At 35.4% G+C, this 27,891-nt stretch overlaps 1 protein-coding gene across 1 annotated transcript; it reads left to right on the top strand.

The window, feature by feature from the left end:
- The first annotated feature begins 1,355 nt into the window (after nucleotides 1-1,355).
- Nucleotides 1,356-16,964, top strand: LOC121415118 (coiled-coil domain-containing protein 112-like). The gene is made up of 12 exons (XM_041608217.1): nucleotides 1,356-1,620; nucleotides 2,432-2,553; nucleotides 3,671-3,760; nucleotides 4,739-4,814; nucleotides 5,960-6,152; nucleotides 8,695-8,781; nucleotides 10,142-10,291; nucleotides 12,514-12,654; nucleotides 13,500-13,595; nucleotides 14,759-15,004; nucleotides 15,666-15,784; nucleotides 16,688-16,964. The coding sequence occupies exons 1-12, from the start codon at nucleotides 1,502-1,504 to the stop codon at nucleotides 16,719-16,721; spliced, it is 1,473 nt and encodes a 490-aa protein (XP_041464151.1). The 5' UTR covers nucleotides 1,356-1,501; the 3' UTR covers nucleotides 16,722-16,964.
- Nucleotides 16,965-27,891: the final 10,927 nt, after the last annotated feature.

Here is a 27,891-nt window from a genome sequence, read left to right as displayed (position 1 = left end):
GTGTATGGACTATGGTAGGCGTAGTGGATCGTTATGTCTCATGATCCGTAGTATACTACATCATGGCTAACCTCGCATGCTTGTGTGAGTGACAGTGAGCTAACCTCGCTTGCATGTGTGGTGGATCGTACTAGTAGTATTACTGAACACATTTCATGAATTCAGTCTTAACTCTTACTTAGTCTTAAAGTTAAACTATGATTTATCAAACACAACTGACATAGATCTAGAATATAGGCTAGATCTACAATGGCTATGGGTGTAATTCCGCAATTCCGTGAATTAACTAAAAGAAACTTTAAAAAGCTACGCACCACTGCCACTGGCATGACAGGCAGCCACTGACTCACTCATCATAGCCTTGCCCTTTAGGACTCCGTGATCATATTTAGAAAAAAATTATTTTGATATTGTCATTTAAATTTAGATTATGGTACACCGCGATATGACGTTGCTTGTTAGAAGAATCTTACTCTAAATGTTTGTTGTTACTAGTACTAGTTAGACAGTTCTTGTAAATATATTTTTGAAATCGTTTTTCTTTTTTATGATATCACTTAATCACTTCCATTTTTCAATCGCACCCCTCTCTGCATGTTAAATATTTTGGTCAGTTGAAAATGGTAACGTCAATTATGTGGGGAAAGTTGAGAACACAATGAAATCACTGTCACTGATGACCTATTTTTAGTAAAAAATGTTACATTATTTTGGTAATATTAGTACTATTATTAGGGGGTCTTTAAGTTTAGTTTAAGAAAGGCTTTTAAAATGTGCAGTTGATAATTTTTCATCATTTTAAGAATTAATTAGCGTGTCTGAAGCCACGATGATGATGATGAAAAGTGTGGGGATAAAACAGGCTGATTTGGGGAAAACATTAAATTTTTAAAGTAAATGCACCCTGCAAAAAAAACTGGTGATCTAAATTGATTTTAAATTAATATTTTAGATGTATTGGCTCTCCCTGATGGTTTGTGAAGTATAGTGTAGTGTACACGAACCATCACCTGAGGTAGATATTGGATATCATAGTTATAATACAATACCATCTTAAAATATATGTGAGCAACCAAAATCTTGCACGTATGCGAAAACGATGCGATTTGAAGCTGATAACATAATATATTCTTAGCTAGACTGCTTGTGCTACATTTATGAAGATACCCAACTACTGAGAAGGATAAAGGCAGTAAACTGGAAGCACGACTGTGTAGATCATCAGCACTCTTTGGTAATCTGGGTAAAGTCAATAGGTTTAGATAGTCTTACATATATACACACTACATGCATTTACATGTACATTGTAGGAATACATTTATGATAGAAGAATGATTACTCAAGGAAGTAATGTAGGCCCTTTCATGTATTTGATATGAATGAGTTTATGAAAATAGATTGGTGTTGCGATCCACTTCCAAACTAAATGAGCATTGTTCCAACCCTTTGACAGAAAGCAAAGATAGACAGTGGAAGATCCTCATCAAGGAGCTCTTCCAGAATGAACAGTGGCAGAACATCATCAAGAACAGGCAATAAAGCCAACTGGATCCACAAGAGCTCTCCGGATCAAGTCAAGAAAATTGAACTGCTAAGGGAGCTTGACCAGCTCGAGAAAAAGTAATTCATTCAATTTCCATCACTTTTGATTTCTTCTTAGCTTATACTTATAGAATGTAATTACACTACCAGTCACAGTCCTGTTTACCTAACTGTACAAAAAATAGATTCAGTCCAGTGAATGAATTGTTCTCTGGTTGAAACAGGTAAACAGTCAAAAAATTGTGACTGGTACCGTATATCTGTTTTAAGAAATAAATAATTTCATTTGAAAAGGATGTGATATTCGGTCTTTTGCATAAATTTCAAATCTTAAATTCATTTATTTTCACATCTCTCTCTAAACAAGCAACAAGATAAGTATGTAGAACGAGATCAGATCAAATGATTCTGTAATAAGTAAAACAACCATGACAATTATTAAATTTTGAGTACATAAAGTGTGAGGGAGTAACAAAAAAAAAAACATTGGTCCTTCAAGGCTACTTCCTGTTTAGCATTCATTACTGAAAAGATACCAATATCAACTTTTGGATTGCAAGAAACAAAGATTTTAAAATCAACCAAATCAGCAAACTAGTAAAGAGTTTGAATTAACAAGAACAAACAGCGATAAAAATAATTACAATTCCCTTTTGTATATATATTTTTTTCTGGTGTGTCAGCTAGGAAATATACCTGGGACAATGAAATAAAAATTTTTATCAAGTTTCAGGTCTGTTGTATAATAAAATGGAATTTAGAAAAAAAAATTGTGTGACCTGGAAAGTTAATAGAGGAAATTTATGAGAGGTAATACCAACTTCCCTCTAGTGCCATGATCATTTGTTAATTCTTTAAATTTCATTCCTTATTCCTTTTGTTTGGTCAGGATTGCTGCTCTAGAAAGAGAAAAACAAGCACATGTCTACAGCAAGCGGAGTGAGTTTAGACAAGACTACCTTCCTTTGGAAGAATTGGAATCCAAGACAGTCAACGACAGGAAAAATGAAAGTGAGTCAACAAAACGATCAACTGAAAGGAAACTTATGTTTTTAAAAAAATATTCATTAATGTATTTAAAATAAAAGAATTAGTGTCCATGGACCTTTAAATAGGTCATTTACAGATGTGGAAATTTTCCACAATTCTCAAAAAATATCATAACACTTGCATCTTGGAAATTCCATAGAAATGTTTATGATGGAGTATTATGTATAAAAGGGGTAGACAAAGACATACGGTACTCAAACAGTCTTACATTCCCTAGTGGTATAGTGGTCCTGACTCTCATTGTCTAATTTTTAGGGTTGTGGGTTCGAATGCTAGCCATGGCACGTTTTTCTTTCAGGAAGAGATTTACCCATATTGACTCAACCCGGGTGAGGTGAATGGGTACCCTGCAGGATTAATTCCTTGAGTGCATGTCGTGGCAGCTCAAAGCCGGGATTTATGATAATAGTGCATTTCAGGATAGATTATATCCAGATTAATGGCACTATATAAATGACATTGATTAATCAACACTTAATTCAATATTCATAGGTGTGTACATAATAAAAAGGAATTAAGTCAAGGTCACAAACGAATAACTACATGCAGGGCAACAATGATAAATTACAAAGAAGACAAATCGCAATAACAACATTTGCAAAAACAATATCAAAATCTAAAAGTTTTGAGCATAAAAACATGAAGGGGTACATATTTCATAAGAAGTGCGCTTGACCAAATTCCGGAGAACCGAGCAGGGACCATCTCTGAGTAGTCTGCAGGCGCAGACCCTGATTGGAACTTTGATCAACAAGTGTGCCTCCACGCAAAGACTAGCACATACAAAACTTGCTGTTCGAGGGCCTTCAGTACACAAGGCATGAGTAGGCTGCACATTCAGACCCTTAACTCGAGTGAAGGGTTTGCCCAGCAGACTAATCTCTGAGAGCGAGGATGTGAACACCAAACCGTCATTGCCAAGTTTCAGGGGTTTTTAATTACCGGTACTGAATCTTAGCAATGAGGGACATAGCAGTCTGATACACCGCTCCCCATATTACAACTCAGTCCCCAGGAAGGGGGTAAAAAATGAAAATTGTTGTTGAACTATCCTGGTGTTTTTGTTTCAATTGAATAGAGGTGAAAGTCAGAGGGCAGCTGGAAAAGATGAGGAGTACCGTGGATAAATTCCAACACCAGCTACAGAATGTGAAACCTACCCCAGAATGTAAGTTAACCTCTGTTTCCCTTCTCTACAATTAATTTCGTTCACATATCTGGTCTCCACATATTTAAAAGAAAACTCCACCCCAACAAAAATATCCAACAAGGATAACAATGAAATTTTCTTTAAAAAACAAAAGAAATATTGAGTGAAGGGCATCATCATCTCTCTCATTTTTATGTCACAGAGTTATGCACACTGTTCTGTGAAAATACAAGCGAAATTTTAACATGTCATATCTTTCCTATTTTACATCAGATTTTGATGAAATTTTCAGCATTATGCTTGTTTGATTTTTCTCTATTGATTCAAGCATTCAAACAGTTTTGGGGTGGATTTGACCTTTAAATGATTTAAGAAACTTTGCCCATCACCTTTTCCACCCGTGAATACTTTATGAAAATATCTATTCAAACTGGAACTTGAAAAGGTATTTATTTATTAAAAACCACAATGTGGCAGCCCAAAGATGAATTTAGTGGAATTTACATCACATAATGAAATACACCAAATAATCATGATCAAAGATTGATAGCAATAGGAAAAAAGGGCAATAGGAAAAGCCAACGAAAAAAAGAGGAGAAAGAAGGGAACCAGTAACAGAACAAAATGGAGGGGGGGGGGGAGGCAAGTTACGAACGTACATGTAGGTGAATAGGAGAGGAATAAAATGGAAAGTGAAATTTGAAAAAAGGCATATAAATCACACATAGTATGCAAATAAATTTAGAATTAATATTAAATCAAGATAGATTATGGTTAGTACAAACTTCATTACAGTTTTTAAAAGTCCAGGGGCCCATTGCAGAAAGAGTTGCAATCAAACGCATCTCTAAAAATCATGCATAACTTCATTTTCAACCAATCAACAGCGCGCATTTTGGACTTGCGATTGATTTTTTGACTTGTGTTTTAACGCAACTCTTTCTGCAACGGCCCCCAGGCCTGGTGAGTGTTAATGAATTATTTTATCAATTGCAGTTGTAGAGAAGCTAAAGGAGACAATGGAGGATATTGAGAGTGTCATCAACTCTTTCAAGGATCAACAGAGAACAATGTGAGTATTTATTGACCGGGCATGGTAGCTCAGCTCAGTGGTAGAGCGCCAGCGTATCACTGATCCAATGTTCCCTGGCCGAGTAATACCAAAGTCTTTAACCCTAATTCTCCCGGGGAGGGGGGGGCATACTGGCCCCCCCCTCGACAATTTCCGCGATATATCTGCTGCGCAAAATTTTTTGACCTCACCGCTCACTGACTTTTTACTTTCAAGTCTCAAATTTGTGATGCCCGGGTACGCGGTTACGACATTACGCAACATTAATTTAAGTGCATGTCAGACCCAAAATTGCTCATAAACGTGATTTCATGTACAAATCCAATGCAAATTGTGTATTTAGCCAAAATTCATAAATGTATCATTATTTCTATTTTTACTCATTAAACTTAATTGATTTTGCCTTGTTTATGATCAGAATTAAGTCTGGAATGATTTCCATCAAAAAAACAATAGAAAATAAAAGGTAAAAATTAGAGAAATACATAAGAAATTAAAAAAAACAAAATACATAAGAAATCGGTCTTGGTACCAGAATTATTTTCATTCACAATTGTTAGGAATGCTATAAAGAATATTTTCACCAAAAAATAGCATTCTAGCTTTCTTTAGTGAATCAGAGCAATAAGTATGATTTCATGAATAAATTAGCATAATTAATTCATATAAAATAAAAATATATGAATTCAGTGAAATTACCTATGCAACTGTGTAGATTACATCATTCTCTACCTTCATGCAAATTTGTGTGGTGATCGCGCAATCCGCGACTGAGATCTTAAGGGGGGGCCATAATGCCCTCCCCCCCAGAATGACAAGAATAAAAAAAACCCAGGAGATTTAGGGTTAAAGGGCCAGTATATTTAATACCACATTGACCTTTCCTTTATTGTTGGAAGGTGATTAAAAATTAGAATTTTTGAAGATCGTCTTTTAATCTTAATTACCCAAAAGTTGAATGGTGAACTTTTTAAGCTCATCCTAATCAGTGCTATTAGCAAGTATCAATGAAAGAACCTATGCCACAGTCGCTGCAGAGTTGTTGAATGCTGACAAAGAAATGAGGGCTTGAGCAATTTTACGACATTTAGTTAGAGTCGAGATCCCGTTTACATTTTGTTATTGTTAAACTTGTTTATTGGTAGTTACGAAGAACTGATGAAAGAAGAGAAGACGTTATGGCAAGAGGTATCCGCTCTCGAAAAGAGGTTTGAATCCTGGGCCCAAGCGCCCCCAATAACCATCCCCATGCCCACCAAGGCATCGTCCAAACCACAGCCAGTGTCGTCGGCACGTAATGCTGTGGCTTCCATGCCTCCTGAGGTGGCAGCTTTTGAGGTGAGTGTCTTATTCATATAATCATACTACACCAGGGGCGTGTTTCACAAAGATTTAAGTATGACTTAGGCCGCACTTAAATGTTGACGCGTAAATCATATGCAACGCGCAATCTTATTGATCAATGCACAGTAGTGCGTGTCCTCTTGGCATGATCTGACCAATGCTGTCATGCCTTTTATACTATGCGCAACTAGACATTTAAGTGCGACTCTAAGTCATACTTAAATCTTTGTGAAACACCCCCCAGATATCATCCCAGACATCAGTAATCATCTTCAAGTCCAGGGCAACCTCAAGACATGTTCCATGACATTTGCTCCGGCGACATATGCTCCGATGGAAAATCGGCACGTTAAGCCATAAATGGGCCCTATGGTCTACAAAACTGAATAAACCCTAAACCTCATCTATGCTTTATTCTGAACCCAAAAATCTATTGCAATCCTAATTCTAACATTATGCCTTGTCAGGTATTAAGACCGGAGCAAATGTCATGTGACACCCTAGATGACTTAGCAGTATAAGAGGGCATTTTGATAGAAATCCATTTATCCATTTTGATAGAAATCCATTTATCCATTCAACATTGATGTTTTTTAATCTGTAATTTACTCTGTGCTGTTGTTGTTTTTGATTCACTCTGTATCCTGATAAAGACAAAAGCGTGCTATAGAAATATTTTGTATTATCATTATTATACTGCACTTTATGTCATTAAGCACAAACCACTTTAATTTAATAACAAACTGTGTACGACTGAAATCTGGAGCTTACATGGGTAACTTCTCTGTGTTGCCATTGTTGAGATCTATGCAATTGCGGTTTACATTTTGTATTCAATTCTTCATTTGAGGTGGGGCACAAACGTGATTCATTTGAATTGAGACTGTAAGATTGGAGAGAGTGAGAGAGAGAAAGAAAGGAGGAGACTGATCTACAAAGGAGTAAGAAATGGAGTTGAGGAGATTTTTTTTTATAAATAAATATCGTTTTTAAATAAAATAAGTAAACTCACAGGAAATTATAATAATAATGGCTTCTTCATTCGCTTCTTTAAAAGCACAAGCATACAAATATACACAAGATGCAAATAATAAAGAGTACAAAAATGTATAAAGTAAGCAGTCCAGCAAAATCACATGCAAAATTAAAGCAGGCATCTTTATATCCATTGGAATGACAAAGATGCTTATCATATGATCAGATAATAGTAGTTTTAGAAAGTTTTTTAGCTGCCTATGATTAAATGAAAAAAAGATAATTTTGAAATGTTAAACAATAATGAAACAACATATATGCTGATAAAATCAGTTGTTTTAAAGAAATTCAAACTGGCTTTAGAAGTCATGAAAAGTTCAGATATCGTTCTTGTCCTTGAATGAGGAAGCAAAGCTTCAAAGGCTTCTGAAACTGACCACTCCACACTTCAAGACAGCCTGTGATTCTGAATCTAAACCACCTTTGGAAAGACTATCCATCTCTTAGACACAAACAGCATCCCATTTCATCTTATGGTCACAAAGGACATCCTCCCCGTGCTCCGTTGAACATACAAGTGCACATCCTTCTATTTTGCGGTAATTGATATCGGATGTGAGATAGCATCCATGTTGCCAGAAGTAACATTATTGTTTATTTCCATCCTTGCTTCTCCCTCTCACTCTCTCTCTCCCTCCTGCTCTCTATGTCGTCATCTATTTGTCTTTCTCTCTCTCCCTCTCTTCTCTTTCGCTCTCATATTAGCCTTTATATCTCTCTCCATCTCTCACTATCCATATTTTTCTTGCTTTATCTTCCTCTCTATTCAATATATCTCTGTCTCTTCACTGAAGTTTTTAACTCGAGGCTGTGGTATTTGATATCAGACTAGAGAGTATCTTTGTTGCTAAAAGTATCATTACTATTTCTTTCCATCTCTCGTTCTATTGTTTCCCTTCTCTCTTTCCTACTCTCTTTGTCTTTATCTATTTGTCTTTGTCTTTTTTTTTCTCATTATATGCATTTTCATCTCTCACTTTCTCTTTGTGTTTTCCTTGCTTTATCTTCCCCTCTTAATCTATTTATGTCACTTCCCTTTTGTTTTTAACTCAAGGTTGTGGTAATTGATATCAGACTAGAGAGTATCTATGGTGCCAAAAGTATCATTACTATTTCTTTCCATTGCTCTTTCCATTACTTCCCCCTTTCTCACTCTCTTTTCTTTTCGTTTTTTCATTTTCTCTTTTATTTTCCCTCTCAAGACATCCCTCTTTTTTATACAGGAGCCTATGGGATACTTGTCGGATTTCGGTCCTTTTAGGGATATGCTCTGGTATTGAACAGACCAAAATACATGTCTTTAATGTATCGCTAAAACACTTTTTAGAGATGATAATTAATTAATGGTCAATGATTTGCAAAAGCATTATTTAAAAAAAAAAAAATTTTGAGTGGATCATGGAATATCATTCAAGAGTCATGTAGAATTTTTAAAATTTTTTTCTTTATGTATGGGTATTTATAGAAAGTTACTTACTATCTTGTTTTGTTTTTCAAACAGCGTTTTTTGCAGCAAACGGGAGGTCACAGAGGCGGCTGGGATGAGTACGATCACAGTACATTCATGAAGATCAGAATTAAATTCAAGGTGAGAGAGAGAATGGAAGATAAGAAATAAATTGAAGTTAATATAAATGCAAGGTTAAATGTGAGTAGATTAAAACCTTGGAAAAAAAGCTTTCATATTGGCTCTTTAATGTAGACAACATTCATACAAATTTGCAATTTATGTAAAAAATTGAAAGTAAACTGCTGATCAGGGCTGGGCTTCATTAATTTCTTTAATAACAATTGCAATTACACAATTGAAGAAATGTTCAATTTCAATTACCAATTACTTTTTTCAATTGCAATTCAGTTACTCTCTATAAGTCATAAATCAGATCAAGTTATATTTTCTATGTGCACCCATTTTGTGCACTTCTTTATAGCAATAGTGTCTCTTCTTTCCTTCCTATCTTTGGAAAGGATAATGTAAGAGAGCACTATATGGCTAAGGGAAAAGAGAAATTAGCAATCAATAGTATTGAATGATGAATTTAGTAATAAAGTAATGTAATTGAATGTTATTAAAAGTAATTTAAGTCAATTACAATTTTTCAAATACAAGTACAATCTCCATTTAAGAAATTCTTGTTACAAATTACAATGACAACTCTAAAAATGTAATTAATTACATAATTGATCAAGTACTTTGCAATTGAGCCCAACTCTGCTACTGTTTTGATATTGTTTTCATCTTTATAGTATCTTGAATGCATCACTTCACATGGCCTGGTGTGCCCAAATTGGCGTGTGTGCCGCTTGGTGACCACCCTAGTCTATATACTCACCTATAATGGTAGAGACCGTGTAATGAAATTAAATAGGGCAAACATGCTATCTCAATGACATAAAAAGAGATTTAAATAAAAAAAAACAATATATAAATATGTATTTGTCTCTTTTCTAGGGAAAGTAAAAGTTCTATGAATTCCGTTTTCCTTTCTTGCGGACCTTAATGGCCCGTATTTTGAAGTCGGGTTTAACTTAGACCATCTTTTATCTCTGCTAAATTTATGGAAAGCCAAAAATGTCAAAATCTCCTTACATTGTATGTTTCTTATGTTTACTGTGGTCTTTCCTAACTCATGGATAGTGAAGAAAGCTATCTTTTTTATCCTTCCGAAAAACAGTTAAGAATGATTTAAGAGAAAAATGAGCTGAAACATTGAATTATACTGTTAGAGATCTATGTCACTCTTGGCTATCCATAGTTTAACCACAACTGTAAATCCAGAGTTAAACCCAAATTCAGAATACAAGGCATTGTACAGTGTAAGAAAAAAAAAGAAAACATGGAGAATCATATTGATGTGAAGATATGGCTCAAAGGAGTCACAGTATACATTGAGAAAAAAAAATAAGTGCAGATTTTTTTTAATGATACTTTTTGCCTTTTTTTCTAGGGAAGACCAGCATTCATGGATGAAGCAGCCGTGTCTCTGCCCGGTAGAGATATGATCGACGTTAAATGCCATGAGAACTGGTATCAAGAATACAGTACTCTCCTTCAGCGCAAGAAGGACGCTATTCAGAAATGGAGACTTGTGAAAGAAGTAAGCATAATACAGTATTAAACAACTTTACACTTGGAGAATTGCAAGTGAGGTAGTCATTAGAAAAAAAATTGTACCACAATGGTAATTACATGCTAAGTATTACTGTACACTAACATACATATATTTAATTGGGTTTATATGAAAGTATTAATTTTGGTATAATTTTGATGTGTAATTCACCTGGTCATCTCAGTTTATGATGAAATGATATGATATGTACCAACTCCTTGAGATGATATTTCAAATTTCTGTCACCAAAGTCCGTCTAAATCAGTGATTTATCGATATATTTAACCAAAATTTTAACAAAACACAAAATCACTTTGGCCCATGTTATATGTATTAAGACATACATGATATAATAACAAATGCACAATTTTATTCAAATCAATTGATTTCACTTGCTTTGACCCTATATTAGCTGGGCTCTTTCAGACCAGGCAGATATTGGCCTTGATCGCACAATTGGTGCAGAAATTTGCACATGCATAGAGCAGGATATAGACAATGAGACTATGTTATAAAGTTCTCTAATTTTGCAAATAAGTGTGTGAAATATTGTATGTTTTTGCCTTTAAATCACTTTGAATAGTTGAATGCTGATTTTTAGTTCAAATATTATTTTTGAAATTTCTACAAAAAACTATCAAAATATAATCAATTTCCTGCATATTGTATTGTATTGTATTCTTTCAGGAATTTCTTATGTACGTCATTGTGTTTCAAACTTTGTTTTTTATTGTTTTATCCATGCACTTTGTAGGGGACCCTTTTCAATCATTAATATAATAAAATAAATCCATTTAAAAAAGAAACAGTACAAATATTCATAAATTCATGATTTTTGGGTGGAAACACAAAGTCGATACAAATTGTATTGAATTTGTATGCGCAAGATGTCGTTTTTGAGCAATTTTTGGGGGTGATATTAACATACAAAATGTTGCGTAATTTTGGAAATTCTTACCCAAGCGTCACAAATTTGGTCTTAAAGGACAAGTCCACCCCAACAAAAACTTGATTTGAATAAAAAGAGAAAAATTCAACAAGCATAACACTGAAAATTTCATCAAAATCGGATGTAAAATAAGAAAGTTATGGCATTTTAAAGTTTCGCTTATTTTCAACAAAATAGTTATATGAACGAGCCAGTTACATCCAAATGAGAGTGTTGATGACATCACTCACTCACTATTTCTTTTGTATTTTATTATATGAAATATGAAATATTGTTATTTTCTCGTCATTGTCATGTGAAATGAAGTTTCATTCCTCCCTGAACACGTGGAATTCCATTATTTTAACATTTTTTGCTTCAGGCAAGGAGGTCCTAATCGTCAAATTCGTAAAAATTGAAATATTGTATAATTCGAACAATAAAAAACAAAAGAAATAGTGAGTGAGTGACATCATCGACTCTCTCATTTGGATGTAACTGGCTCGTTCATATAACCATTTTGTTGAAAATAAGCGAAACTTTGAAATGTCATAACTTTCTTATTTTACATCCGATTTTGATGAAATTTTCAGCATTGTGCTTGTCTGATTTCTCTCTATTGATTCAAATCAACATTTTTCTGAGGTGGACTTGACCTTTAAAAGTTTGTGAGTGGCGCAGTAAAAAAAAAATGTTGCTGCAACCAGGGCTGTAACGTAATCATGAAATTTTTTAAGGGTCAAATTATTAGTTATTGTTGTTGTAACAACTTTTATGAAATATGAAAAAGGGCCCAGGTTTAGGACTTGAGATGTATCGTTTTTAAATGAAATTCATCATGAATATATTTTCGTTTTCTACGGGCTCCTGTAAATTTGCATATTTCCAATATTAGTTTGCTGAAAGTTGAGAGAGGGGTTCAGTTCGAAAGGTGGTGGTGGTGATTTTTTTTACCTGACTGCTAAGAAAGCATGAATGCTTGTAAGCAAGCAACCAGAGGACCGACGGCTTAAGGTCCTCTCCGAAGGACCTGGTACTGAGGATTAATGCCTTACCAAAGGGCACTAGCGCACCAAGTGGGAATTGAACCCGGGTCACCGGAATACGAATCCCCGCTCTACCGACTGAGCTATCGCGCCTCCTATGAGGTCTCTAGTTTTCAGTCTAAAATAGATTTCATGAAATGGTTTTCAATCTAAATAGAATTCATGCTGTAAAATTGTGGTAAATCTTGTGTATTTTTTCCCATTTTGGAAAAAAATATCTCTTCATTGTTTGACAGGCTCAGAAAGATGAACTGATGTCCAACGTGGGAAAGGAGGATGAGGAAGAGAGCGAGGTGGCACAGAGGAAAGCAGAACTCAAAGCTAAGAGGCTGGAAGAAGAAAAAAGGGAGAAATATGAAAAACTCAATGCTTGGAAAGTAAGTCATTGAAAGAGCGCCCTCTATCAATGGTTGAATTTTGGAATATACTTCCTATTGTTTTCTGTTTTGTATCTGATGGTGATGATGATGGTGGTGATGGTGATGATGATGATGGTGGTGGTGATGATGGTGGTGGTGATGATGATCATTATGATGATAAAGATGATGATGGTGGTGGTTGTGTTGGTATTAGTGATGATGGTGAGGATGATGATGATGGTGATGATGATGGTGATAATTTTTATGATGATAAAGATGATGATGGTGGTGGTTGTGTTGGTATTAGTGATGATGAATGATGGTGATGATGATGATAATCATTATGATAATAAAGATGATGGTGGTGGTTTTGTTGGTATTAGTGAGGATGGTGGCAGTGTTGGCAGTCGTGATGATAATTGATCATGATAAAAAGCAAAACTAAAAGCTAAGACACTGGAATAAAAAAAGAAGAGAAAAATATGAAGTCAATGCCTAACAAATAGGTCAATGAAATATTAGTGATGGTTCACTTCCGAAACATATTTTCTCATTGTTCTTTTTCCTTTTGTAACTGATGATGATTGTGGTTGGAGTTGTGGTATCTGTGGTGGTGATGAGGAGGAGGAAGATTATGATGATGGTACTAGTGATGGCAGCGGTGATGGTGGTCGTCATGATGATGATGATGCTGCTGCTGCTGATGATGAGGAGGAGGAGAATGATGATGATGATGAGGATGATGATGATGATAATGATTATAATGATGATGATGATGATAATTATAATGATGATGAAGATGATGATGAGGATGATTATAGTGATAAATCATTAAATTCTGTGAGAATAATGTTCTCTTCCAGGTGCAAAAGGAATTAGAGAAAGCTGAAGAGGAAGAGCGGAAATTGGAAGAAGAATACAAGAAAGCGAGGAAACAAGAGCAGGAGAGACAACGAAAGGTAAGCCTTCAAGATCGGATCATACAATATATATCCATATTCTCTGTGACAAATATTTATACATTGCTATTTCATTCAACAAACTGAAGTTGAAATTTAAGTTGGGATAAACATTTATTTTATTTAAAAATCTTAATACAGGATAAGCATGCTCAGATAATATATATACTGTTGTCAATATGGTCCTGTTGACATAGTAAATATCTAACAATGTACAGAAAAAAATGCATTAAACAATTTAAATTCAGGCAGAGTAAATAGTAAAACAAAATTTAGTAACATAGGTATTAACAGACATAGATATATAAAACAAACATTTAAACCTTGTCTCGGAAATTGAATAAAATTTAATTGATGAGCAATAAATGTCCTTGACAAATTATGATTCAGTTAAATCACAGTCCATCTTCATGATTTGGATAAATTTGATATATTTATATGACTATATTCAAAGCTGAGAATGTGTAGTTGCAGCAAACAATAATTTCATGAGAAATCTATAAAAAAAAAACATTTTTTTACCATATCACCATAGATCTAGATCAGGTTCATTTGCATAAATGAAATATCCTTTGCTCTCATGCGTGCCCTATACTGGGAAATAGACCTCCAGAAGACATCAAAAATTTTATCTGTGTTGAGTGCCTCAAAAATGTTCTTAAAACATGTTTATTCCCTTCCTAATTTCTTTATGCACTTTGAGCACTCACAAAGTAAGATTGGTGCTTACGGTGCTTTGCAAGTCACAATATTTATTATTATTATTTTTAATTTTATTATTATTAATATTATCATTAATTTATTTATATTATTATTATTGTTTTTATTATTATCATCATTATCATTATCATTATGAGCAGTATTAATCAAACTCTGTGATATCATGAAAATGATTGCAGAAAATAAACAACACAGGTGAGCACATGTGGGACTTTGTAAATTTATTGCTTAGAAAACGGCCGGACACCTGACCGGTATGCCTTTCTTATTTTGTCCATTTCCCAGCAAATACACGTTTTCTTCAAAAACCAATGGGCACATATGTTTTATTCAGACACACCAAACGTCTGGGTGGTCATTTTATTTGATTCCGTTCCAAGAAATCTTTGCGATTGTCACCACACCTGGCATTTATCTTGATTTATCTTGAATTTGGATGATAGATGGAGGAGAAAGCCAAGGTTCAGATGCACATCCAGCAGAGGAAAGAAGAAGACCTGCTTCGTCAGATGGAAGAGGAGAGGAGACGAGAGGCGGAGAGTGAAGAAAAGAGGAGGATCGCTGCCCAGGAGAGGGTCCGCTTCCTAGAAAGAGACAAGCGACAGATGGAAGAGAGATTGGCCAAGGAGAAGGCCAAGGAGGAGGAAGAGAGGAGAAAGAAAGAGAGACTACAGAGAATCAAGGGCCAGGTGGGTGTCGGACTCCAGACAATGGAACTAAAATGAATCCACCCCACAGTGGCGTACTATCTTGGGGAAGGGCATGACGAGCACGCGCCCTGAAAGTCACTTTCAAGCGGGTATTATAAAAGGAAAAAAGTTAAAGAAAAAAAGGATGCAAAGCTGTTCAGTCGGGGATCTCTAGTTAGGTGTTATGCAGAAAATAGTGATATAAAGAAATTGTCGGCAACTTCAAGATATTGAAATATAGTTTATATGTTCTGAATCACAATTTGAGTAGAGTTGGTAATAGTATGTGCATGTAACTTGTGGATATTGTGATGTAATGATTATAATAATGATAATAACAAAAGCTGGATTTATAAAGCACATTTTGCCTGAGGGTACCAGGAGACCATCACGGCCTAAGCTGTGCTGCCTACATTTATATAGGTGATCAAGCATTCAATGAATATCTTCCTACGGGGTACCCATTCATCTAACCAGGTTGAGTGCAGCACAATTTGGGTGAATTTCTTGCTAAAGGGTGAGAATCGAACCCTCGTCCCTCAGATTGAAAGGGGAGAGTCGTAGCCACTAGACTAGACAACACAACACAACAACGCCCCCATATGCTTTGGGGTTTATGAGAATGCATGATAAAGGATGATTTTTTTGTGTGTGTGTTTAGGTTGAAGTGCAAGCCAAGCGTGATCCTACCAGACTCTATCAACTCACAGCCGGATGGAAAGAGAGAAAGAAAGATACCACTGCTACAGGAAATGGACCAGTCCTTCATATACCGCACAGGTATTGCAGACGACCCCCAGTATATACAGACATTCTTTGACATGTAATGTGGCTACTGCTGATGGTAGTAGTGGTAGTGGTGGTGGTGGTGATAGTGGATGGCATTGATATTTGATGGTGATTGGTGTCTTTGGTGATGATGTTGATGATGATGATGGTTATGGTGATGATGATGATGGTGGTGATGATGGTGATGACGATGATGGTGATGATGATGGTGGTGATAAATTTTGATGATGATGAATATTATTTTAGTAGTGATGATGGTTTTGGTGGTAATAATGATATGATGTTGATGATGATAATAATGATGATAATTATGTTAGTAGTGATGATGGTAATGTTGATGATACGATGTTGATGATGATGGTGATTATGATGATGATGATTATTATTATTATTTTAGTAGTGATGATGGTTATGTTGATGATGATGATACGATGTTGATGATGATGGTGATTATGATAATGATGATGATGATGATTATTTCAGTAGTGATGATTGTTATGATGATGATACGATGATGATGATGATGGTGATGATGATGATTATTATTTTAGTAGTGATGATGGTTATGGTGATGATGATGATACAATGATGATGGTGATGATGAAGATGATCATGGTGATGTTGATGAAGATGATGGTGATGACAATCATCATACCGATATACCAGCAAACTAATAACTAGCAATAGAGGATACTTTTTTGTAGTTTTCCCAGATCCATCTCCCATTCTCTGAAATGAGTTTTGATGTTTTACTCCAGCTTGCTTTTTCAATTTCCAAAATATATATGTGTTATGACGATAGCATCACAGTTACAAAAATCGTGATGCACGATTTTGAAACATTTGAAACAACAAATCGTTTTATTCATCCTGTTCTTGTCATCTTTTTTTCAGAGCTGTGCCATCCTGGAGGGGCGGGCCATCTTGATTGTTTCCCAAGAGTAGCATGGATCGTCAGTGTTTCTATGTCCTGTGCAAACCTTCTACCTGATATCGGCTCATCTCAGAGTTTCCATGAGGTTACTTCAGGTTTCACGACTCTTGGACATTTTCCCCCGGGGGGGCCACTTACATTGACGAGTGGATACCATGCGCGACCCCAAAAACACGTAGAAAGGATGTCTTTTTCAAGATATGCATTGCGTATGTAGCGTGATAAAGGTGTCAAAAACACAAAAATAATGAAAAAAGGGTATCTATTTCATTAGGAAAGCTAGTGGTTAGGGTCAAATTTGCGGGATGATAAAACAAAATCAAAATGTTTTATAAAGGATGTCCTTTTTGCTACAACACTACGTGTTTAATCTCCCATTTACGCGACGTGCGGAAGGTGGGGGCGTACTACCAAATGATGTGTAAAAGTAAAACCCGACGACCGACGGACCCTGTACTTGTTTAGGGGTTCATTTCAGGGAATACTTGTCAAGAGTGTCGTTTTGTTTCCAATACTTGTTAAGGGGTGCATTTTCAGAATATGGAAAATATGTGTTTAGGGTGATTTTCGAGACCCTATGGTCGCGCATGGTATCCACTCGTCAATGAAAGTGCCCCCCCCCCCCGGGGCATTTTCAAAACCTTGATCAGCTGTGTGTGTATACTGTGATTATTTATTAAATGCACTTTGGCAATATTATGCATGTATGATGATAGACCACCTATCAGAGATACAATGTATACAGTTATCCCTAAATAGAATGGGCTATTTCAACGCATAAAAAGACAGGGGGGGTGGGTTATTCAGCCCCCCCCCTTATGATGTCAGCCGTCAATCGCGTGATCGCAACAAAAATTGGCACACGCATTACACATATAATCTACAAAACTATCAGGTCAAATTCTGTGAAAAATCTAACTGCTAATTATTTATGCCAATTGATTATGCTAATTTATGCATAAAATAAAAAAAATGCTCTAACTAAACAATGCCTCTAAAATGACAATTTTTGGTTCATGGACACTCTAAATGAATCTGATCAACTGTACTACATGTATATGAAATTTCAACATCACATTTATTTTCTTATGTTTTTATTGTTTTCTAAATTTCTTATATATTTGTTTTTTACTTTTTTTCAGTTGGAATTGTTAGGGGCTTTATTTTTACTGTAAAAAAACAAAATTAATTGATTTTGATCAGTAAAAGTAAAAATAACGATACATTTATGAATTTTGGCCAAAAACACTTTGCACTGGAATTGTACTCAAATTCACATTTTGGAGCAATTTTGGGTCTGCATTTCTTTGATCCAATGAGAGTCACCGTCACCTGGTTATACGCATATTAATGAGAACATACAGTTGTTGTGACAATAGCAATTACCATGACTACCAAGGCTTATTTGATTGCTTAAAGACGGATCATTTTCCCCGGTCTTAGTTTTGTTGGCTGATACTCTGTTTCAGCATGTGCCTTTCAATCAACATGCTTCATATTTGGAGCAGCAAACTTGAGAAGCAGATGATTTCTGTGATATGAAATATGATATTATTCGATCCGGAAACTTCCAGATGCACGTAAGGATCTCAACAACATTGAGAGACACACAATCTGTACACGCTATGTGCCACATATATCTGGAATATTATGGAGAAACTTGGGAAAATGAAGTTTAAAAATGGTTAACGATCAGTGACAAATTTGCCTCTACTAGAATATGCAGACATTGTCCCAAATAAAACACATGGAACTGAGATTACCAAAGGTAAACAAGAACTGCGCATCAATTTTCCATGATTTAAGTGATTTGTCAACTGCGCATACAATCTGTGAAATATAAAGTTCCAATCACAAACTGCTTCAGGCCCTTCTCATGGTAACGATCATAGGACCAAAGTAGACAAGTATGAAGAGAATGTTATTCAGATGACAATAACAGTCAACTGTTAGTGAATTCATTAAGCGATAAATGTCCAACTCTTCATAGGTCCGTGATCAAACCTTCAACAATATTTTTACTTTTATGAAAACTCCAATTTCATGGTGTTCTTCCCATTTAAAGGACAAGTCCACTCCAACAAAAAGTTGACTTGAATAAAAAGAGAAAACTCCAACAAACATAACACTGAAAATTTCATCAAAATCGGATGTGAAATAAGAAAGTTATGCTATTTGAAAGTTTTGCTTTATTTTACAAAACACTTATATGCACATCCTGGGGGGTATGCAAATGAGGAGACTTATGACGTCATCCACTCACTATTTCTTTTGTATTTTATTATATGAAATAGGGAATATTCTAATTTTCTCCTCATTGTCAAGTGATACAACGAATAACTCCTCCCTGAACATGTGGAATTAGCATTGTTTAATACTTCATGTATATGGTTCAATCAAGTTTGTCCTTGTTGTCAAATCTATACAAAAAAATGAAATATTGTTTAATTCAAACAATAAACAAAATAAATAGTGAGTGAGTGAGGGTAATTTGCATGAAATTTGAATTTGATCTGAATATTCTTATGTTTACCTACCAGATCTTTCATTTTATTTGTAAGCTTTTAGAATGATACATGTATTAAGTATCTTTACAATAATAATTATTTCAATTTAATTGTCATATGTGTTTCCATTTTATATTGACTTATGTTTCCTAGGTAAATGTTTCCTAGGTAATTGGTTATATACCAGCTTGGCGTTTACCAGCAAAATGCTGTCCTGCCGAGTTCCTACAGGAGTTACCATAAACAGAAACAGAAACTTAGCCAGGAATTGGATGAAAGGGAATAGATACATAAAATGCGATAGAGACAGAGACGTACAGATGAAGAAAGAGAGAGAGATGATAAGCAGGAGAGAGGGAAATTAAGAGGGAGACAAACAAATGGAAAGATAGGGTGAGAGTGTGCTTGGAGAAGGAGAGAGAAGAATTGGACGAGATCCAAAACTCCTCCAAATAAAATGGAGATTTTGATAGATATGATTATAAAAGATATCAATTGTGGCTGTACAGCAATGAATATAGGACTGACCAGGTGCTCACATAGGGGATTAACTTTTCTTCAAAAATTCTCTGAAACACCCCTCAAAAAGTAGAAAAGGAAAGAAAACAAATTTATCACCACTCGGAGCTCTTCCTACCAAGACTTAAAGACAAGATGGAATAATAGAAAAATAAATTAGAGATATATCATTTTAGAGGGACTGAAAGGAGCCAGGTAAACGATTCCAATAAGATAGATAAATGATTTATTAATAAAAAAATCAAGACATCATCGCGACTAATACCTTGGTCACATTTGCTCTACGGTGGACGTAAGGCGAGTCGAAAACAGCCGTTTTAACATATTTTGTACATACTACAAATAGGTTTTTATTGAATTAAAATTAATAAAGCGGCTGTTTTCGACTCGCCGTAGAGCAAATGTGACCAAGGAAAGGCCGAATTGCAATGTATTTACAAGGCAACACAAAAAAGAATGTTCAATCAATGACACATATAATTACAAAATAAGTAACACGAAATATTAACCGAAGGTGAATTGTGTGTCTGGGAAATGACTCGTGTGTATGCCATTGTAGTAACAATTTGAAGGAAACATTAAACGAATTGGCAAAATGTATTCCAAATGACGAAAACAAAAAATGAAGGAATAACAACTATGATTCATGCATGTGCTATTATGACTTTATGAAAACATGGGTAGCATGTGTGTTAATTATTCGTCTTGTATACTGTCAGTTTGTTTAAAATTTCACGTATATTAATTTCAAATAATTAACTATATCTATTAAAAAAACAAATATAATGAACAAATCCTTAAATCGATGAAAAAATATGACGTAGGCCTATAGTCAGAAGCGTTTCCTGGTGTACAATCAGATTGGAATAATAGAGTCGCAGGCGCAGATCCAGGAGGGGGCCGAGCCGGCCCCGGCCCCCCCCCCTATTTTTTGACAACCTGAAAAAAAATGTGTACTTATTAACTTGATAGAAACTATGAAAAACAGAAAGGAGAGTAAGAAAGAGGTATCATACCCATGATGTGTAATTTACAGCCTCGTAACGGCCGGCCCGACCCCGAAAGGAAACAAGAAAAAGTTGAGGGGAAGAATTGGAAAATAGACTTTACATAAAAAATTTCGCTCGCGCTTCGCGCTCGCATTGCCTGTGTAATGAATCCCATTCAAGAGGACTAAATGGCACGTATATATCCAGTTCTTAAATCAATTTGCACAAAATATTTTAGCTCGCACATCAAGCTTTCATTATTTTGTTTGATTCAAACAAATTGTTTATATCAAAATTTTCAGCTCGCGCTGCGCGCTCGCATTGTTTGATTTGTGAGTTACCTATCCTCTTTGGAAATTCTTACCAAAATTTGTCAAAATGCTCCTTTATCATGTCAGTATATCAAAAAATTAAGCTCGTGCTTTCGCGCTCACATTTAATTGTTTGAGAAACACAGCTTTTCCTTTATTTAAGTAAAAACGACTGTCCAGTTTTCAGGTCGGAATATCAAAAATTTTGCGCTTCGCACTCTCATTATTTATTGGTGATAGTTGTATCCTCTTCATTAATCACTAAAAAATAGACCTAATTGAGTCCCTTTTCACGTTACTATAATTGTTTAGTCGGATTGTTTAGTCGCATACTTATCTTTTTTCATGATTATAAAATCTCAGAATCTTCAGGTCTAAGGACATAAAATATAAAAAAAAATTAGCTCGCGCTTCGCGCTCGCATAATATATTAAGACCACATGAGACACCTTGACTTGTTTATAACAATAAAAACTAACATAAATACTTAAAACTTCAGTCTTTAGTTAGGACTGCCCTCTGAAAAACCAACAAAAAAATCAGATTATAACGGCCAATCGAAAAAAAATGTTGATGAAAATATTTTTCGGCCCCCCCCCCCCTATTGGCGAAAGCTGGATCCGCCCCTGAGAGATATACTGGCGGTAAATAAGCTAGACATTATTAAAATTGATCTGAAAGCATTTCGTTTAAAGACTACGAATATTACATAAAATAATTAATTAACAAATATTACGAATTAAAAACTGATTGGATCATGACATTGCATATGTCCAGTTAGATAATAATTGAATAAAGGGATTGTGATAACACAAGTCTAATTAGGCCGAACAAACTAACACAGTCCATTCTTTAATATTCAGTAGCCGGACGAGAATATAAGGGTGCGTGCGTGTGTGTGATTGTGTGGATTTGAGTTTTGTCAGACGTGTGTCAATCAGATATGTTTATTTACGTCCGGGAACGACCTTTTACGTCACCATCCGAAAGACGTGACTAGGGCTCGAACCTCTGCATCAATTTGTAACTTCCCCACAGCTTGGATCACAGGCACACGCCACAGCGCCCAGTTGTGTATGGAAGTTGTGGCGTATAAGGGTGCGGACTAGGAACGATCCTCATAGAGAGAGAGACTGAAATGCATGAATGGAGGAGGAAACGGTGGAGAAAAAAGATAGGATGAAGGAGGAGGAGAAGAAGAATGGGAGGAGAAAAGGGAGAAGGAACACAGCACAAACTGTGGTGTTAACCGGTGTACATAGAGGACCACACCAGTTATTTTACACCGGTGTTAAATTGGTGGTGTTTGTTTTACACCTATAGGTGTTATTACAACACCTTTGGTTGTTACATTTACACTCTTTGGTGTTATGTTCAATCTCTAGGGTGTAATTTTAACACCTCAGGGTGTGGTCCTCTATTAACACCAATTGGTGTGAGTTTTAACACCACAGTTTTGACAGTAAGAGAGAGAGAAAAAACTGATAAGAAAGAGATAGTAGAATTTGTATGCCCCGTGGCTGCACCAATAACAACAAGAACACGCTTGATTTGAAATAAATCAACGAGCAGCCTCATTGACGGTGCCGAGAGCTTGGGAGGGGTCAGGGGCGGGAAAGAGTCAGGGACCCTGGGAGCGCAATAAAAATCGACAACTCGATGTCGCGGTGTCCACGCCTGCAGCCACACAGGGTGATCCAAGTTCACTGTCTGGTCTGACGTCTTCACTAGAACAGCTGCCACCCTGCTTTCCTGGAAGAAATGCCTGTGGTCGGAACCATCTCACGAGCCGGGACTTTCAAACCTCCCAATCATTCGGGCGAAACTCCACCTCTGGGAGGAGGCGATTATGTGTCGGGTCGAGTCACAATGGTTCCATGGGAGGATGCCCTGCATCCGGAGAACGACTCTGCCGAGGGATAAGAAAGGGGGGGGGGGAGAATCATGGCGGCGAGGAGAGTACTAGTATTTGCTGAAGAAAACTGATATATATGTTCTTTGTGAAAACTAGTAATGACAGCGGGCTTGTCAGGATAACGTACTAATACAGGGCAGGAGAGGTGGTCTTGCACAATTTCCTGAGAACTTTTCTTTCCTTTCTTTCTTTTACTTTTCGAACTGACATAATTTGAACAAAGAAATTATCAAATTTTGGAAAAAAAAAGAAAAGCATATTTATAAGGCAACAATAGCCAAAACTGACTAGTTTGCCTATTCAAAATAACAACAACAACTTTTGGCCTTAAATTAGGACTTATTCAGTAGAGTTGTATTTTTTTCCAATACAAACTTCTTTCTTTTTTTTTTGTTAAGCTCTCACGAGGTTGAACTTTGGAAGGGATAATTATTGCACAGACGAAAACCAGACAAAATTAGAAGGGGGAGTAACAAAAAAAAGAAAGTTCAAGGTAGAAGTCTAATACAGTAGAAATTACGTGCAACAAAAATAATAGTCAAGGACAAAATATATTGTAAGTTGATGTAATTAAGATACAATAAAAACATTTTCAATTTTCGTTTTTTTAAACTTGCATTTTATTGATCATTTACCTCACGATACAGGGGTGGCGATCCCGGGGGGCACAGTGCTCCCTACTTTTTAAAGCATGTCCCCTCAAAAAATACTGTGCCCTTTTCACCGGAGGAGGAACCGTTTTGGTCGATACCAAGTGCCCTTTCTCGTACAAGTCCCAAGTTTTACAACCCCCTCCCCTTCTCAAACGTTTTCTGTGTCCCTTTCACCTGAGAGGGACCCGTTTTTTGTGTGTGAGTAAGTGCCCCCTTGCCTTCTTGTAAGTGCCCTTTCTCGAATCAGTGCCCCTTTTTACTCAAGAAAAGTGCCCCTCACAAACGTGGTCTGTGCCCCTTTCAAACCTTAAAAGGACCCGTTTTATATTTATGTTAACAAGTGCCCCATCAAAACAAGAAAACAATTTTCTCATTTTTAGATGTTACTACTCATAGGAAGAAAACTTGTAAGAAAAATCATACGTGCTAAAAGTTTCAAGAGTCATGTGAGTGGGGTAGATAAGCGGTGGCGTACAGATGGAGAAGCAAAATTAAAATTTGTAATGTAAAAATACCATTAAAGCAGAGGTTTTTTCCTTTTTTTTTATCTTGTCAATTTTTTTTTAGTACGAAATATCCTTAATTTGTGGTTGATTTTTTTTGTGTTTGAAAATTTTGCCCCTCCCCCTTAAGAAATCCTGGATCCACCCCCGATTAACAGACAATCAATGACCAAAGTATCAGATTAACAAAATAATACAAAATGTCACCAAGGCAAGGGACCGAAAACCTTTTTTTCAACAAAATAGTACAAAATGTCACCAAAGCAAGGGACCGAACATTTTTTTAACAAAATGATACAAAATGTCACCAAAGCAAGGGACCGAAAACCTTTTTTTAAACAAAATAATACAAAATGTCACCAAAGCAAGGGACCGAAAACTTTTTTTTAACAAAATAATACAAAATGTCACAAAAGCAAGGGACCGAAAACTTTTTTTTAACAAAATGATACAAAATGTCACCAAAGCAAGGGACCGAAAACTTTTTTTTAACAAAATAATACAAATGTCACCAAAGCAAGGGACCGAAAACTTTTTTTTACCAAAATAGTACAAAATGTCACCAAAGCAAGGGACCGAAAACTTGTTTTTAACAAAATAATACAAAATGTCACCAAAGCAAGGGACCGAAAACTTTTTTTCAACAAAATAATACAAAATGTCAAAGCAAGGGACCGAAAACTCTTTTTAACAAAATAATACAAAATGTCACCAAAGCAAGGGACCGAAAACTTTTTTTTAAACAAAATAATACAAAATGTCACCAAAGCAAGGGACCGAAAACTTTTTTTTAACAAAATAATACAAAATGTCACCAAAGCAAGGGACCGAAAACTTTTTTTAACAAAATTTACAAAATGTCACCAAAGCAAGGACCGAAAACTTTTTTATAAAAAAATTTAAAAAATGTCACCAAAGCAAGGGACTGAAAACTTTTTTTTCCCATTTCACCACAATGCTTATACTCCATGTACTTGTTTGACCTTAAAAGTAACATCATACCTTTAATGCTACTTAGAAGAGGTGTAATGTTTTCTTTTTATTATCATTATTATGGGCTATATGATTAGGTTATGGGCTATACATATGTCTACATGTTTCATTGGTGTCTGCAGACCGGTCCGAGTGATGTGGAATGTCAAGGGTCCGATGAATTCTTCGCCTTGGCCCCGCCATGTTCATACTACCCAGGTCATCGCTGGGTCACTCAAGCCAGTAATCGAACCGGGGTCGACAAGTTTTCTGGGTCATCGTGAAAGTTCACAATGAGTTGACAAAAAAACACACAACTTTTTGGAGGTATCAGAGCTACCAATTAGTGTGGTTTTATCACATCTACTACGATTTTCTTAGAGAGAATGTGACTTTCCTACCACGTATTTTTCAAAAATAATTTTTAAAAGAAAAAATTGATTTCATGCCTAAAAATAGGATTAAAAGATTAACGATGATGATGATGATGATGATGACAATCGAAATACACGTATTGTCATTGCATCCCATTTTGCATCAAGCTTCAACATACACACACCCACCTTAAGACCCATACACACATGCACATACCATGCATACGTAAACAAAGCAATGCACCCACGCACACTCACCTAAATAGCTCACTTAAAATAAATTCAAATGAAATTTGAGTATAATATTATGGCTGCGTAATATTAAATGTAAGAAATGAAAAAGAAGAACGTAGATTAATACAGTGCGTCCCACAAAAATAAGTTACCCGTTTTCAGAGATAGGTTTTATAATAAATATGTTTTATTTGATACACATGGTGCATGGAATCTCGTCTTTAATTTGAGACCAACAGCTTATAGCAAATCGTTCACGCATGGAAGATTACTAAAAAAAATAAATATTGAGGAATATCAGAAACGATTTTCGCACAAACCCAACGGATGACTCTGAATCCATTCCCATTTCAGGGATCAGTGATAGAAACTAAACAAAAATACAAAAGAAATACTAATGAGCTAATCGTCAAATAAGCTCGGTCGTCATATCACGAACCATTCTTGTCCATTTTTTTCTGTGCAACGTGTTTTTTATATTAAAATCTCAAACACGTTTTGCTCAGTAATGCCTGAAGTGTTCGTCTCATATTAGGTATCAAAATAAAGAGGAATGATTGAATTGTATATGATGATGGTGATGGTGGTGGTGATGATGATGATGGTGGTGGTGGTGGTGGTGATGATGATGATGATGATGATGGCGATGATGATGATGATGATGATGTTGGTGGTGATGATGATGGTGGTGGTGATGATGATGATGGTGGTGGTGGTGATGATGATGATGATGGTGGTGATGATGATGATGATGATGATGATGATGATGATGGTGGTGGTGATGATGGTGATGATGATGATGATGGTGGTGGTGATGATGATGGTGGTGGTGGTGATGATGATGATGTTGGTGGTGGTGATGATGATGATGATAATGACGATAATAATAATGATAATAATGATAACAATATTAATGATAATGATAATAATAATAATAATAACAATATAAATGATAATGATGATAACAATAATAACAATAATGATAAGAATGATGATATTAATAACAATATGTTTCATTAAGTCAAATCGATGTTAATTTCGATTTCTTTACAAAAAAAAATGATGTGCAGATATGTTTTATTTGAAATATGAAAAAAAAAATACTTAGATATCAGGCAGAGAAAGTAATGACAAACAGAGAGAATTAAGTCACAAAACGGATCGTACCTTATCTATCATTGTTCATTCCACCTGCTTGTAGTTCACCAGACACATGCTCGATTTTAATAGTGTCCATTTCCTAAGTTCTTCCATGCTCACAAGAACCACGCCAGACAGTTAAACCACCCATGCTGTTACAGACGATTTATTTGCCCGAAATCGCTGATAATTTAGCGTGTGAAATAATTCATTTCTAATGAAGAGGCTATAAAAGGGAAAAATAGCAATGCCACACACAGATGACAAAGTTTTGGGCGCCATGTTGAATATTAGGTTGATATGCGCATGTCACGTGGTTCGGCTCGACATATCCTTTACTGTTAGAGCGACTTTTTTTAAATGAATGGAAGTGGTTTATCAAATAGAAAGCTCGCAGGCTGAAAATGTTCAGTTTACCCCCCCCCAAAAAAAAAAAAAATAGTTTAAGTGAACAAAGGTAAGACACAGATGATTAATTGAATTATTTGGAAAAAATAACAATGGTATTATGCCAACTGTGACTGATAAAATAACAATAAACTTTATAAAGATCCATGTGTTTGACATGATAGATCACAGAAGGGAATCAAATAAAGGTAATTAAACAAAATAGATAAATGGTCTGTTCAAGCAAACCTTAATAATATAACTGAATCAAATGAAAAAAATAGACGTTGTGTAAATGAATATTATTTAAGCAAAAATTTTTACTTCGGGTGAATTAAGAAATTAATTAAATCAAAACAAGTCATTGTCTGAAACAGTAACTTGAATTGAATAAAGTTAAATTGAAAATGGTTTGTTATTATTGTACTTCGCATCCAAGACGCTGAAATGCGTACAATTTACAGGGGTACAAAAGATAGATATAGTGTACAAAACTAGTTAAAACATCAAAATTGAAATAAGTGCAAACTCAACATAGAGCGTTAATATGTATACCGGAAGAAAAAGATAAAGTAAAATGGAACTTATTGTTTCAAATATTAAAACAAAAAAAGTGTTTATAGAAATTAATTAAAAAATCTTAAAATGTAATGGCATGAG

This window comes from Lytechinus variegatus, chromosome 5 (assembly GCF_018143015.1).
Source record: "Lytechinus variegatus isolate NC3 chromosome 5, Lvar_3.0, whole genome shotgun sequence".
NCBI classification, from domain to species: Eukaryota; Metazoa; Echinodermata; class Echinoidea; order Temnopleuroida; family Toxopneustidae; genus Lytechinus; species Lytechinus variegatus.
The sequence above is the reverse complement of the archived record's forward strand: the minus strand, read 5'-3'. Positions and strand labels throughout refer to the sequence as shown.

What these genes read in the sequence shown, in the direction of transcription:
- LOC121415118 (XM_041608217.1), top strand. Translation starts at nt 1,502, where the DNA reads ATGAACAGTGGCAGAACATCATCAAGAACAGGCAATAAAGCCAACTGG. An exon ending in TGTGAAACCTACCCCAGAAT is followed by an intron (nt 3,761 to 4,738) that starts GTAAGTTAACCT and finishes TATCAATTGCAG; the next exon opens with TTGTAGAGAAGCTAAAGGAG. An exon ending in CTGAGGTGGCAGCTTTTGAG is followed by an intron (nt 6,153 to 8,694) that starts GTGAGTGTCTTA and finishes TTTTTCAAACAG; the next exon opens with CGTTTTTTGCAGCAAACGGG.